This window comes from Orbicella faveolata, unplaced genomic scaffold (assembly GCF_042242905.1).
Source record: "Orbicella faveolata isolate gen_17 unplaced genomic scaffold, um_ofav_v1 contig_14, whole genome shotgun sequence".
NCBI lineage: Eukaryota > Metazoa > Cnidaria > Anthozoa > Scleractinia > Merulinidae > Orbicella > Orbicella faveolata.
In genome coordinates this window covers 23,260,979-23,275,026 of record NW_028301541.1, presented here as the reverse complement: position 1 = coordinate 23,275,026, position 14,048 = coordinate 23,260,979, and the positions used below count along the sequence as shown (strand labels likewise).

The following is a 14,048-nucleotide window of genomic DNA, read 5'->3' as shown; positions in this document are numbered from 1 at the left end:
ATCAGTACCTAAATCATACAGGCGTGACCCAGTGTTTGACTTACGGTGGAGCGATGCTATTTTCTACTCTATAACAGCACTGACTAATGTTTATAATTGAGGCTTTGAACTGCTAAAATAACTTGTACAAGAGAGTAAGGAGTGAAGAATTGTTTATAAACTGAAGAGCCTGTTCATCATTTGCTCCTCCCGCTAACAAAAGATAACAAGATGTCTAACCATGCCAGTCCATAGGAACAGAGCACGTATCAAATAGCCTCTGGACCACGCAGCGGAGTGCTTCATTTTTCATCTCCCCGTTTCCCATGTCAAACCATTCTTGCCACTGTAAGCTGAAATAATGGGTTGCCTGGTATGGGTTGGTGTTATTTTGGTCTTATTTTAGATCGTACACTCTGATAGGATATCTGCTTCTCTCCCATCGCGGAAACAATTCACGCTTTCTCTATTGCACAGGGCTTGTTCTCTCCATGTGCTAGTGCGAATGATGTCAAGTTCTTTTCAAGGAAACAAAAGCTTATGACACGATGGTTATGACATGTAAATTGATTGACACAGAGGTAGATATATTTTATGTGCGGGTCACCCACTCCTGGATTCTTTTGAAAGTCGCTACTTGACATCAGTAGAGCTGATATGTCTGGGACCCCAACACAAGAAAACTCTGCATTTAACGTGTAAAACACGTCCAAGAAATCTATGGCGGCTCAGCTGACGAGTAAAACACTGAGATTTAAACTGAGAATCTAAAACAGCTCGACTGAAATATTACGTCCATATCAACCGAGCTACAATATAAGGAAATATGGCAAGTTATTAGGTCAGCGACAGAGGTCGCTTTCTTGTTAATGCTGTCACTACTGATTCGATCTGAAATAATCTTCTGCCAGAGGATAACTTGAGAATTCAAACTAAGAGGTTTAAGTGAAACAGTGGAACGCTTTGAGGTCACGAGCCAGCCTTGAATAATGCGTTTTCAACGAATCAGAATTAAGGTCAGTCACAATGCAAGAGATGGTTATCAGTTAAAGACCCCACAATAACCGTGCAGCGGCTGCGAACACTCCAAGTAACCGTCAATGGCGTTTGATAACTTTCATATTTTTTACCGTTGGGTCTCGATCTCCTGGGAAATACTATTTAGCAAGACGAATTTCTCGATCGGGTAGTCTTTCTTCTCGAAAAATGCAGGTCGCAGATATCGTCATTTGTACGTAACGTTCGAAGTCGTTTCTTTCCAATCTCAAAGACCACATCACAAATTCAGAGGTAATAAGTTACTGAAATTTTCAAGCACTTAAAGAAAACGGGTCGACATCATTTATCAAGAGTAATCTGTGTTAAAAGTGCTAGATACTCTTTGTTTGACGGAAGAAATGACGTCGCCCTTTGTTTCTGGGATGGGAAGAATTTGTTTCATACCCATGTTGGAACTCAATCGCCACAGGGTAGAAAACGATATCGACATATCTAGGAGGTAAATAAGTTTGTGACTAACTCAACATTCCATGACTCTGCTGGCATGCCAATCCAGGGTATCAGTATATTTGTTTACGATGAATAGTGTTGACAGTCGATTTTAGAAAGATTTTTACACCACAATATTGTAAATTGCCACTCTAAACTGCCAAGGTCGCCGACACAGGTAACTTCTGCCAAACAGAACACGAGACGTTTCCGTAGTTTTACAATGTTTAGTCTGTACTTCTTGTAAAACCTTCTTAAACAATCTAGTGTACCAAAGCTGGGGCCGGAAAAGGCTGCAAAATTGAACCTTTTTGCATTAGATGTTGAGCTCAGTAAAATGGCAGCTATATCAAAGGAACCCTACTGCTTAAAATAGAAGAATAAACACAAGAATATGAAGTTCCCATATCCTTCACAGCAGGCTTCAATTCACTGGATTGAGTTCTGAAATATTTGTGGTGAGACATTGCATGACGCGCTTTGTCAATGCACGTATACATACAAACGATGACACCATTTCATTGACGAGTTTAGGGTTTCTGTCCCGTTATTTATTTTTTTGTTACTCTTTCATGTTTCAATGTTAAACTTCTCTTTTGCTTTTATCCGTACCCAACGGCATAGGAGAATTTTAGAAGCAGTCTCGAACTGGAATTCATTAATATCCAACCCTTGATCAGTTTGTGAAGAGATCTTCGAATTCTTTGGTGAATTATTTTCTGTCAGACCCATTCCTTAATTTTCGCCCTCGGCATTTATGCGAGGTGGATCATTTAAACCAAATTATGTAGTGTTTTCTTGGTCATTATCGCCATTACGGAAATTACGGGAGAAACAAGATAGGCTAACCAACTGATTGACTCGGATCAATCATGGCTCGAATTGTTTTTGATTGGTTATTTAATAGGACTGATATCATCAAGACTGAGCTAAAGAGAAGAACCCACTATTCCTAACAGAACCTATACTTCCGGACACGTTTTTTCTTTCCCTCAAATTTCATCCGCGCAGGACTTGATGTACTGAAGAACACGTTTTGCATACACACACACGTGTAATTACGGGTGACATGGCAAATTCCCCAAGATGACCGGAAATAAGTCTTGTATGGAGACTTCAGAGTATTTCCTGCAGTCTCGTTTTTATCACCAATTTAATTGTACACAAGACAAGTAGCAAGTGTGCTTTAATGCAAATACCTTATTTTATTTATTTTCTTTTACATACAGACAATAGGGGAGCCCTTCCGTTTGGACAAAGGAAGTCACGTAATTCCTGTTCTTATCTCACGGGTATACATTGAAAATGCCGTTAGAGGGCCTGTTAACATTTCATCGTGTATTGTAAACTCAGACACATGTTGATAAGGGAAACTCCCTTTAAGAATCTGCCATAAAACCATCTAAGCCTTGCACACTCTCTTTATATGTCTTGTTGAATCACTGGACTTCAAAATGCATAGCACAAATAAGCGATATGTGGATTACCCAAACTATCAAGTCTGCTACGGAAATGTCGAGGTTATTTTTTAGTCAGTTGAAGCTGATTTAATCACTGAAGCAAAAACAAACTAGGTTCTATAATTACCACAAACTGACCCTAAATTTTCCTTTGTCTCATCTGATGACAATCTCCACTTCTAATGATAAAAGGGCATGGAAAAAACTCTAGGAGTCGTCTTGGACATGGCATTTTCATCAATTTAATGGAAATCTCGACTATTTTTTTAACAGATGAGGCGAGTTCCATCACTCGCCTGAATGCTGTCGTTCGCAAGCCAGATAACACAGCAAGGAGGCGCTAATATCACTTCGTCATAAAACAACACCCCCGCTTTCCTACCAAACAATTTAAACAGCGGAAAACTAGAAACGAAATCCAAACAACCCCCCTGAAATTATCTCCGAGACAAGAACCCTGCCTGATAATTCAAACAAACACAAAAGCACGCTTAGATTTAACCTACAGGAACGGAAATCGTCATGAACAGAGTTTGATCCTAGTACTTGTAAGTTGGACAGAGTTCAGCCGATATTTTTATTCGCTCAATCCTAGTCCAAATTTAAACGGCTGAGAAATGAAGAGCACAGTTTAAAAGGGTTGAACCACACCTCAACGACAACGTAATAAATAGCACAACTTGTTACTCTGTGGTCACACTGCGAACTATAGTCTAGAGACTACGTTAGAGCAATCCGTGTACATTAAACAAAGAATACCACACATGGGAATACTGTTCCATAGCGGTTATTTGAATGGTCACACCGAGAGATTAGTCAACAGATCTTAACCACCTCACAACAAAATAAACAGCAGCACATAAACGTACTGCTCAATAGCTTTCATTTGAATGGCCCCACACTAGGGTTTTATCAACAGACTCAAAAGCTAGAACCACCTTGTACAGCATAATAAACAGTACCACATGAAAGTACTGCTCAATAGCTTTCATTTCAATCGTCACACACTAGGGTTTTATCAACAGAATGGCCCCACACTAGGGTTTCATCAACAGACTTAAAAGTTGGAACCAGCTTGTACAGCATAATAAACAGTACCGCGTCAGAAAGTACTGCTCAATAGCTTTCATTTGAATGGTCTCACATTAGGGTTGAAAAGTTACAAACACTCTCTACAGCATAAAAAATCTGCTACTGCTCAACAGCTTCCAATGGAATAGCAAAAGCTAGACATTCCTGGGCTTTAAATTTAGCTAGTACAAACCATCTTACACGGCATAAATAGTACCGCATGAAAAACCGCTGAATATAATATTACCTCTTTTGCTTGAAATAATCACATAACCGAAATGGGGATTTGGCAGTCCACAAACAATTTACATATGAGCTATGTTCTGAAGTATTCGTTTCATATGTTTCATTTGGTTGACGGTCAGATAGTCCCGAAGAAAATTGAACCACGTCAACATGAACAATTTACCCTTTGAAAATTTAACCAGTTATTAACCCCGTTTATACCATGTCATAGAAAATACAGCCAATCAGAATACAGGAAAGCCGTTGTATACTATCGACGTTATTACACCTAAGCTTCCCATTGTACACTGCTTTGAGTGTGCTGGCCACCGTATTTTTTATGGCGTGGTATAAGATAGTTATGCAGCGCTTTCTTGTGTAATACCAAGAAGTAACTACTAAGCATACCACTTGAATGGGCTATTAATATATTTTTTTCCTACGTTTTGCAGGCTGATCAACCTGAAGCAGGTAAGTCATGCAGTTCTCATTATAAAAATAAACTCGAATGTAATAGGAAGTTTGTTATTTAAATCCAATTTTGCGGGTCGTAAAATTGTTTGGAATTTGGCTTTTTTCACTCACACGAGGTATTCAATGTATGAATCCCTTTTCCACCGGACATTTTCAAAAACCGACAGTCTTTGCTCCCATAGCAATTTCGCCATCTTCAAACTGAATTTTCCAAGACAGGTAAAGTAGAGGTTATGATACTTCGTTTGGCCATGTTTCAGATTTTTCCCGAACAAAATAGACCTTTTTTGCCAAAATTGGACTCGTTGTGTTAAATCAGACTCCATTGCATCACGCACCAAAACCAATTCAATCACGAAATATCGTTCTTAACAGACTGTAAAGGGCCTAAGTTCCAGTTACGATATTTATCTCTCCTCCCCGCCCTGGTGAGAAATCTGCAATTCAAGGAAGGTCTAATTTATTGTAGACATATTGTTACTGTGAGGACAAGAAGAAAAAAAAAGACGAGACTAAAATCAAACAGTTGAATCGGTGCAACTTATGATACGAATTCAGTCCAATTATAACGTGCTCATGCATGGTTTACTGAATGCCGAGGTCACCAGTGAAAGATCTCTTGTAGCACACAGCAGTGGATCAATGACTTGTATGGTCACGTACAAAAGCATGAATATCAGACTATATCTGTCGACGTTTTTCAACCCTTGAGAGCTAGTCTTAAGAGCTGGCAAAAGAATAGGAGGTTTGGTTTTTGAGCAAACGACACGAATCGACCTTAGGTCAAGACTTGGTTTGGAAGGAATTTACCATTGACACTTCAATGGTAAAATAAAAGTCATTTAAACCCGTGTTTTTTTTATTGTATTCTCTTTTCCATCAGCACGCAAAAAAATACTCTTAACAGGAGTAGCTGATACCTACTTTGGGTTTGCCTTCTTTTTTTTCTTTGTATTTTATTAATTTTTATTGATTTGAAGTCACTTCAATTTTTGATAAACACACACATAATTCATAAACAAATGTACATCATACATTTAGATACACACACACCTCAGGTCCTCTTAACTCTCTTCTACTTTTAGATATGATACTAGCACAGTGCAGCAACAGCACGAGATTCTATATCAGTCTCACTGTCTTTGTACTTGCCCCATTTTATATTGTGAGCTTTTAATTTATTATCTGATTTTGCGATCATTGTCACAAGCTGGTGAATCATTTTAATTTTGGAATTAAATATTTTAATTGAAGGGAGAGACTTGGGTTTGTCTTCCAACAGGGACTGCTCCATCAGTTTTTATTGAACCTAAACATAAAACTGTCAGAGAAGGCAAAGGACTGTCGCTAACCTGTACAGCAACAGGCAAGCCTAAACCTCGCATCAGATGGAAGAAGAACGGCAAGCCGATCTCGGATAAGAATAACCGAATCAGAATAAGAGTCACAGACACAGGGTCCAAGCTGAGGATAAAGAACTCGACAATCCAAGACTCTGGGATGTATCACTGCGTGGCAAAGAACCATCACAGAACTTCTGGAAAGGCAGTAGTGGACGTAAGAGGTGTGTTTGGTTTTTACGCAATTTTGTTGCACAATTTTTCACATAATTGTCGCAAGAATCGCCACGAATTTTCACTAGCCTGGGTCAGTTTGGCTTGCAGATAACATACAAATTGCAACCAGTGTCAAGCGCGGGAAAAACTTACGTACGCCAAGTCAAGTGCGCTGATACCCGATTGGCTAAAAATATAGGATGTTTGCTCTTGATTGGTTAGATCTCATTACAAACACACCGAAAATACTTGGCCTATTAACGATATTATAGTATGACTGATTCACTCAGCTAGGCATTTTGAAAGACCCACAACTGTGGATTTGGAATTAAACTCTAAGAATAATCAATCCACTGAAATGAACTCTTTGTTTGTCCATCATTTCGTTGCTCTAGCACTCTTAAACTTTTTTTGTTTCTTACTTTCTTTTACATACCTCTCAATTACTTTACCTGTTTACAGTTGGGACATGTGAACCGTACACAGGGAGCGTCTGCTCAAGTTACATCTTAAAAGACACTAGAGTGTTAATTTCACCTCTAACAACACAGCGACATTCTGAAGACAACATCGTTCTCGCGGCATCAACTTTAACAGACTACATCAACCCAACGTGCAAGAAATCGCTTTTAAAAGCTCTCTGCTACAACCTTTTTCCACCGTGCCAGAGCAGTAACCAAGTGAAACCGATGCAACTGTGCAAAGATGAATGCGAGATACTTCAAGGCAGGACGTGCTCGAAAGAATTCCCTTTGCTGAGAGAGCGACTTGGCCCATCCTTAGCTGAAGAGATTATTCCAAACTGTGCTAGGCTGACCAGAGATTGTTCCAGTGAGTAGATTTCATTGAACATTTTACAATATCCATCGTGATGAAGGTAAATACCAGTGTTTCAAATCCATCCAAGATTTTTTCATGTATTTGATTGGTTGAAACAAGTTACCCGCGCAATTAACACTGGGAAATTTTCGAGGATATCGCTATATCCTCTAGTCTTCGATTCAAATCTTGCTTTCAACGCCGATCAGCCATGCCAAGAGCATGGTACAACAGGTGTTTTTGCGATTTTTACTTTCTTTCTCGACGCATTTTTTAAACTATTAAATAGAAGTGCGTTAACAGATCAAGAAAGCTTTGAAAGTCTGTAGAATTACTTTGGTGTTTGGCAGTAAGGCCGAAAAATAGAGAGGCTTTCTCCGATCCGTGAAAATATTAATTGAAGGATGATAACTACAACCTCTTCCGTTTGGACTGACACTGGACGGAAAACGATCCTTGGCCTTCTGCTAAAGCTTATGCTTATGCTGATGTCGGTGTTATGTTCAGTGAGGACATGGTTGACATAAGCATAAAGTGCTCGCTGATTGGCTGAAAGTCTTTCGTTTGTGCTTATGCTTATGCTTACGCTTATGCCAACATGTCCCCACTGGACACAACATTGACCGTAAGCATAAGCATAAGAAGGTTTTGACATTCTTATGCTTATGCTTATGTTCGGCCGACCTCACCAGCGCATAAGCTTCTTTTGTGCTTGTATTATGCTCATGCTTGCGTTGCATTTGAGGACCAGGCTTAAAACAGAAAACATATTCTCTATGTCTCTATCAAGATTTAGTTTAGGCTACCAGCGTCCTTTCACGAATGCCGTTCTCTTATTGGCTACGCTACTCACTAACTATTCTGTGGTAGATATAGTGAGTAGACTAGCAGTGTGGGCGTTAAAACAAAATGGCGGTCGCTTCTTTGCGTTTTCGAAGTGTCTGTGAAGAGGATTTAGATAGAGTTTTGAACAACGTGAAATAGCTTTTCAAGCGGAAAAGATTAATGAAACGCGACATCTTTCCGTGGGTGGGCTTTTCATGTAATCTCATTCACAGCCCGTCGTTTATACTAAACCTTGTTGTTAATACTTTTTATTATCTTTAAAAAGAAGATGTCTGCCGATTAATTAATTTAACGCGCTAAAATACGTAGTCTCGCAAATGACTGTTTTGTTTGCAAACAACAATTTTATTATCCAAGGCGCCAAGTATTACAAACTGCTTTCAGTTTTTAGACTGTGCATCGTACACCGATGGAAAGTTAGAAATCATATTTTACTGTTTAGTGTTGCTATTTCTTTCAATTCGAGATAATGCCTTACTTATAGGAGCAATCTCCCTGTAAAAATTAAGAGATTTCAAGCGCCGGTTTAGAAGAGGGACACGGGCGGGCGAAACTATGTATAGGCCAGCCTTCTTTCCGGGAGCGCTAGAGGCGCGTGAAAGCTTTCACGAGCGTAGCTTCTGCGCTTTTAAGAAGGAATCGAAACATGTGTGTTGTAACGATGTATTGTGTAACGATGGAATTCATATAGAGTTTGTCGCTTGACATTTTTCATCCTCGTTTTATTTTCATGGGAATGGAACAGTTCCAGGAAGGGACTCATGTCAGAAAGACACTGTAGGTAAGTGAGTAAACAAGTTCCAATCACTCAATTTTGAATAGTTTATTATACCTTTGCGCTTAGAGTTTCTCTTCTACCTGTACATGTTCGGATATTGAGCTGAACGGGTTAGGGGGAATTTCAAATCTGAGAGTAATCCTTATCCTATTGTGTTTTCTGCATAAACAAAGTAATAAAGAGGTTTAGTTCTTGACGATTTCCAAAGATTTCGGATCATGTTTTCCCGTGGAATTCCCAAAATTTCCCGTGATCGACGCCGAAGATCATACACAATTATTGACCATTAGTAGCCCGCCGCCTTCTCTTTTTCTCGCGACTTTCTGAAACCTTCAACACAGCCAGGTTATGCAGACATTTGATTTATCGTTGAAAAGTGTCTTTCTTAAATTTACAGATGTTTCCCAAGCGGTTATTAAGCCTATGAGAAGAAACTATCCAATATGCAGCGAGCGATTAAACAGGAAATTTAGAATTTACAACAAAGAGGTCCTCCAGCTCGTAAAGAACGTCAAGTCGGAATTACAAAATGGTGGGATGTTTTTAACCTCACATTCCAGTGAACTGTCTACGTACTGTTTCTCAGCCGCTGTCCCTTTGAGTAAGCTGGTGCGAGAATGGAACATCTATTACAGCACCCCCCTCCTTCCCAACTTCCAGCGGCCACACGACCTGACAGTTCCCGGATTGAAAATCTCCACGTTAAATTCAAGTGTGAGCTCTCTATGGATTCCGCTCGGAACTTCGGCTAAATATAAGGTGCACGAGAAAATTTCCCTTCGTAACGTGACATTTTACTACCGGTTCCAGTCTGGACACGGTTCGTTTATTGCAGAGGGTGAATACAACCTTTGTGAAACAGCTTTCAGGTTAACAGTGGAAACACTTTACGACGGAACCATCAAGCTGAGCGGCTTCTCCGAAACACCTCTCGATCTAAGCAACACCGAAACTGTTGAATTCGTGTCAAGAAGTCTACCAAATAAGTTAGTTGAGGCCATCAAAAATACAAATTTGTTTGTCCTTCGACTGATGAAACCAACTATGGAGGCTTATATAAGCGAAGACCTGATGGTGAAATTTTCTGGGAAGTCATACTTCGGGCCCAGAGCCCTCCCTGTCAAGCTTGAGTTTTTTGGCGGGAAATTGCATCCACATGACGTGCTATTGGTGGGAATCACAAGCACTCACGTGACTATAAACCAAGCACTGGAGCTGTTGTTTCCGGGACGGACCTTTCCTTTTTTGGACATTACGAAACACTCTCCCGATGGATCCAGTGTAAGTAGATGTCTTGCTCGTTACAGCGGTTTTCAATTGAGTGTCACACTAAAGTAATCATTCTAGCCAATCACAAAGGACGCAGGAAATCGTATGACCCAATCAAAACTGAAGTAAATGAATGCAACTGACGCAAAACGCGGGATAACCTGTGCGGGCGAGACACGCTTGGTTTTGGTTTTACTTCTGATTGGCTGAAAAGTGGAGCGAGCTTTTATTACCCAATCATAGAGCAATGCAAAACCAATTACTTTTCGACACTCAAGTGAAAACCACTCCAGTCTCATGACGATAGTAAAAAATCATTAGCGAGGGATGGTCACTGCAAGTAATGCATATTATAGTTACAACAAAACTAGCTCCTGTCATTCCAAGAATTATTCTGTAGCTCTGTTTATCGACCAGGTTGTTTTTTTTAATCTGCTAGGTTGGAATAATACTATCTGCGCATGCTCTGGACCTCAGCAAGACACCGTATCGCAGATTTCAACAGCAGCCGCTGTCTTTAGCGTTTCAAGACACAGTTCCTCTAGGTTTAAGCCTGGTAACGAGAGCAACAGTTCCTGTGGAAACACACAACAGCAGTCAAGTCTGTCAGCTTTTCCAGGTTAGCCGACTAAATATTTATATCATTTTTCTTGCTGCTCAAATTAATGACATGTTACGTTCAAAGATCATTCCTTCATCAAATTGTCACTTAAAGGTGTCAAGCATTAAACATCTCAGGCTAGCACTGAGAGGGTTCTAGAAACTGGAAAACAGTTTAAAACTGGCATAACTCACTGGTGCAAGTTCGTGAACCTCGTTGCTTCACAGGGGGTGCCACATACTTTTTCCTCATGTTTTTGCACTGATGTTTGGTTCGCGTAGCTTTACAGAGCATTCCTCTGTGTTGAGGTGTGACAAAATCAACATAAGTCAACCGGTGTTTGCAGACTAGCAGGTTATGAAATTTATTTAACATATAAGTGCAAATTAAGACTAAAAAACTGTCTTTGACCATTTTTCGTAGAAACACTTATTGAGATGCCGCAGAGCAATAGCTGGCTTGCTTAACTTCCAATGAGAAACCAAGGTTCACAGCTATGACTAATGAATAAGGTGGTCGTTTTGTTGTAGATTCAGGCAAGACAGTTTTACCCTCAATGAGCGTCAAAAAAATGCGTGCGTGAATTGCTAGAACTTAGGACATCGTGATGACGTAGGAAGCACAGGTATACCATTCATATAGGGAAGAATACTCCTTCGTCGTCATCAACGACGGCCTTATAAGCCTCAAGGCATGAAGACAAAGGTTTCTTTTTTGCTTTTTATTCACTTTCCTTTGGATCCTTTTCCCGTTTAGACTATTTTTGGCCGTGGAAGTGATTACACATTGAAGGCGTCGACCAATTGGGAACACGTCACACTCGACTGGCATTTTCACCGCCTCTCTAATGTAGCTGTTACATCATTTGACAGATTGCAGATGAAAATGAAGGTGCAGTTATCTCTTCTTATTTAACAGTTTTAGAAGAAGTTAGAAATCTCACAGAGTGGATACAGATGAAGGGAGAGGAGAGGGGTGGGGGGAGGGGGGGGGGTGCGTGAACGTCTGAAACGAGGCCTTCTCTTGCTCTAATAATGAACGCTAAGGCCAGTATTAAATAGATTCAGAGCTGATTGAAATTTTTGATCCATTATTTTAAAACTTTGTAGATGCAAATATTGGTTTGTTTGACTTTCATTCAAAGGCCATATTAATTATTAAGTTGCAGATCAATGGCACCAGTCTAGCTTTTGCCATCGACGGCTCCTTTTACAAGAGCGGACAGCAATCCGACGGCGTGCCGTTTAGCGGTCAGCTGACATACGAAGGGAGCTCTTCGCACTTGCAGGGAGATTTTAGAACCCAGTCTGTCTGGAGAAACGCTTTTGGGATTGAGTACTTAGCTATGAACAATCTGCGATTAGGGTAAGAACGGAAATGTTTTTGACACTTTAATAAAGTTCTCACTCACACTCACTCACAAATAAAGGAAAGATTTAGAATTATTCAATTTGGCAACTTGAAGCATGAAAACAGTCACAAGAAAGAAGATCATCGATCTTCAGAAGCGCAGCATCGGATCGCGAAGTATAAATCTCGTTACGTAAGGTGGAAATATTAATAATTATAATCATCATCATCGTCATCATCATCATCATCATAATGATAATGGTTTACTTAACAGATCCACAAGGTGGCTCTTTTCTGTTAGATTACATCATTTACAATTAACACAAATTACGTTATTTACAATTAAAATAATAAGAGTGATATGTGAAAGTATGGGGTAACCCTAGAAAAAAATACCAACAGACTTGAAATTACAGTAAAATTAACTAATCACTCCGTACCTTATCACATAAAAATTTCCTAGAAAGTTAAAGAGATGCTGTAATCTTTACACTTTCTAATAAATTCTAGTAAATTGTTAAATAGCCTCTACGCATTATCTTGGAAAATGCCGTTTTCGATCGGGACCACTAATCTAATGCAATTGCTTGAACGCAGTTCCTTGTGACATTCCTCTTTTATTATTTTTTAGATAATCTGGCCAAGTCTCAGTGTAAATAACCTTTTTCAGAGCCCAAATAATTTATGATTTTTCTTTTTTCTCTTAGGTTATCCCTGCCCACTGACCAATCACAAAAGAGCAGTATAAGAGGGGAAGCTGACCTTAAGTTGGGTTCTGGTTGCAACGCAACTCCTAGTGGGGAAAACAACTCCATTAAGGTTTGTACAAAGCTAACAAGAAAAAAACAACGAAAAATTTCCCAGTCAAGGCAGCGAAATTCTTTGTACCTTTTCTTTGCGCATTGATTTGAATTACACTGTATCTTTTTACAGAAAAATTGCGTCACTGGGCATCTGTACTTGGGTTTCTCAGATGAGTCCGCTGACCATTTCTTCTATGGCTCGCTGGCTCCTGTCAGTTTACAAAAGCTGCTTGAAGTGTGCAACATTAAACACAAGCTGCCTGGTGCTATGGCAACCGTAGGATTTCCTGAAGGCCTTCAGGTAAATCAGCGAGTCTGTAACTGGGGATATTATATCTAAAAAATTGCTTCCAAGCATGGTGTAGCATAACTATTCTAGGTGAAGAAGACGTTATGTGGGTCGCTGTGCGACCCTCCTCTATACCATGCAGTGTACAATTTTATAAACGTACTTTTGATTGACTTTCCCCCTCTGCATTAGATCTCTGTCGCCAAAGGAGCACACGACCTTCGTTCTCTTGGCGGACCAAACCTTAAACCGGGCTTCATATTAGAGGGCAAGATGAGTGTCTTGGGAATTGAAACCACTGGTGCAATTTCACTGCTACCGAGAGAGGTTTGTTCCACACAACGTGAAAATTTTCAAATTGAGGTAGTTTTGAGGCGCTAGTTTTGATTGCGTGCGTGTGCGTGCGGGAGGACTACACGCGTGTTTGTTCTTGCGCGTCTTACGCCTCAGCTTCTGAGCCGAGCTCTTCATTTAGAAATGACTTTTGGTAAATACATAGTTTCTTTTCTTCCATTTTCAGTTTCTGATTGACGCAAAAGTCATGTCAGACGAGACTCCGGCGACCCTTGATGACGTCACACCGTTGTTTTTGCCAAGTTCTGATCCTGAAGAGACACCCAAGGTATTCCTGCAGGCTCGAATAGATCCAGTCCCATTTGTGAAGGTAAAGAAAAATGTTTTCCAGGGATGTATAAACTGCAGATATAAGGTGAAGAGATGAAATTATCATCGGAGTCGTGCTTAATGGGAAGTAGACATCACAGGTTTTGCAAGGTTTGAGTTCATTACCATGAGGCCGCATAATTATGCACTCTGAGCAGGTTAATTGAGAGTTAATTGAGAGTTCGTATGTTCTCATGAAAGGGCTAGAACGATATGTGAAGGGTAGGAGTGAAATTCCCATTAACACTGACAGACGATCGATAGTCAGCAAGGAAAATTCATAACTTGAGACTGAAAGGACCATGTGAAAAACTTTGAGTATCTCCTTTCACCAAAATTTTGGAATGTTCTCCTCAAGTTTTTTTGTTCTTTTTCAG

General features: G+C 39.9%; 1 protein-coding gene across 4 annotated transcripts in view; it reads left to right on the top strand.

The window, feature by feature from the left end:
* Window positions 1-14,048, top strand: part of LOC110046113 (uncharacterized) — a 34,605-nt gene that overhangs the window by 17,864 nt on the left and 2,693 nt on the right. For 3 of the 4 annotated variants that reach the window (XM_020751781.2, XM_020751782.2, XM_089287178.1), the window contains 12 exons: window positions 4,676-4,694; window positions 5,980-6,261; window positions 6,716-7,084; window positions 8,664-8,699; window positions 9,094-9,977; window positions 10,405-10,584; window positions 11,323-11,457; window positions 11,729-11,931; window positions 12,624-12,735; window positions 12,850-13,020; window positions 13,201-13,335; window positions 13,529-13,672. In XM_020751781.2, the coding sequence (XP_020607440.2) occupies window positions 4,676-4,694; window positions 5,980-6,261; window positions 6,716-7,084; window positions 8,664-8,699; window positions 9,094-9,977; window positions 10,405-10,584; window positions 11,323-11,457; window positions 11,729-11,931; window positions 12,624-12,735; window positions 12,850-13,020; window positions 13,201-13,335; window positions 13,529-13,672 (2,670 nt within the window). The remainder of the gene's footprint in view (window positions 1-4,675; window positions 4,695-5,979; window positions 6,262-6,715; window positions 7,085-8,663; window positions 8,700-9,093; window positions 9,978-10,404; window positions 10,585-11,322; window positions 11,458-11,728; window positions 11,932-12,623; window positions 12,736-12,849; window positions 13,021-13,200; window positions 13,336-13,528; window positions 13,673-14,048) is intronic. The other variant, XM_020751784.2, reaches the window with a different exon arrangement.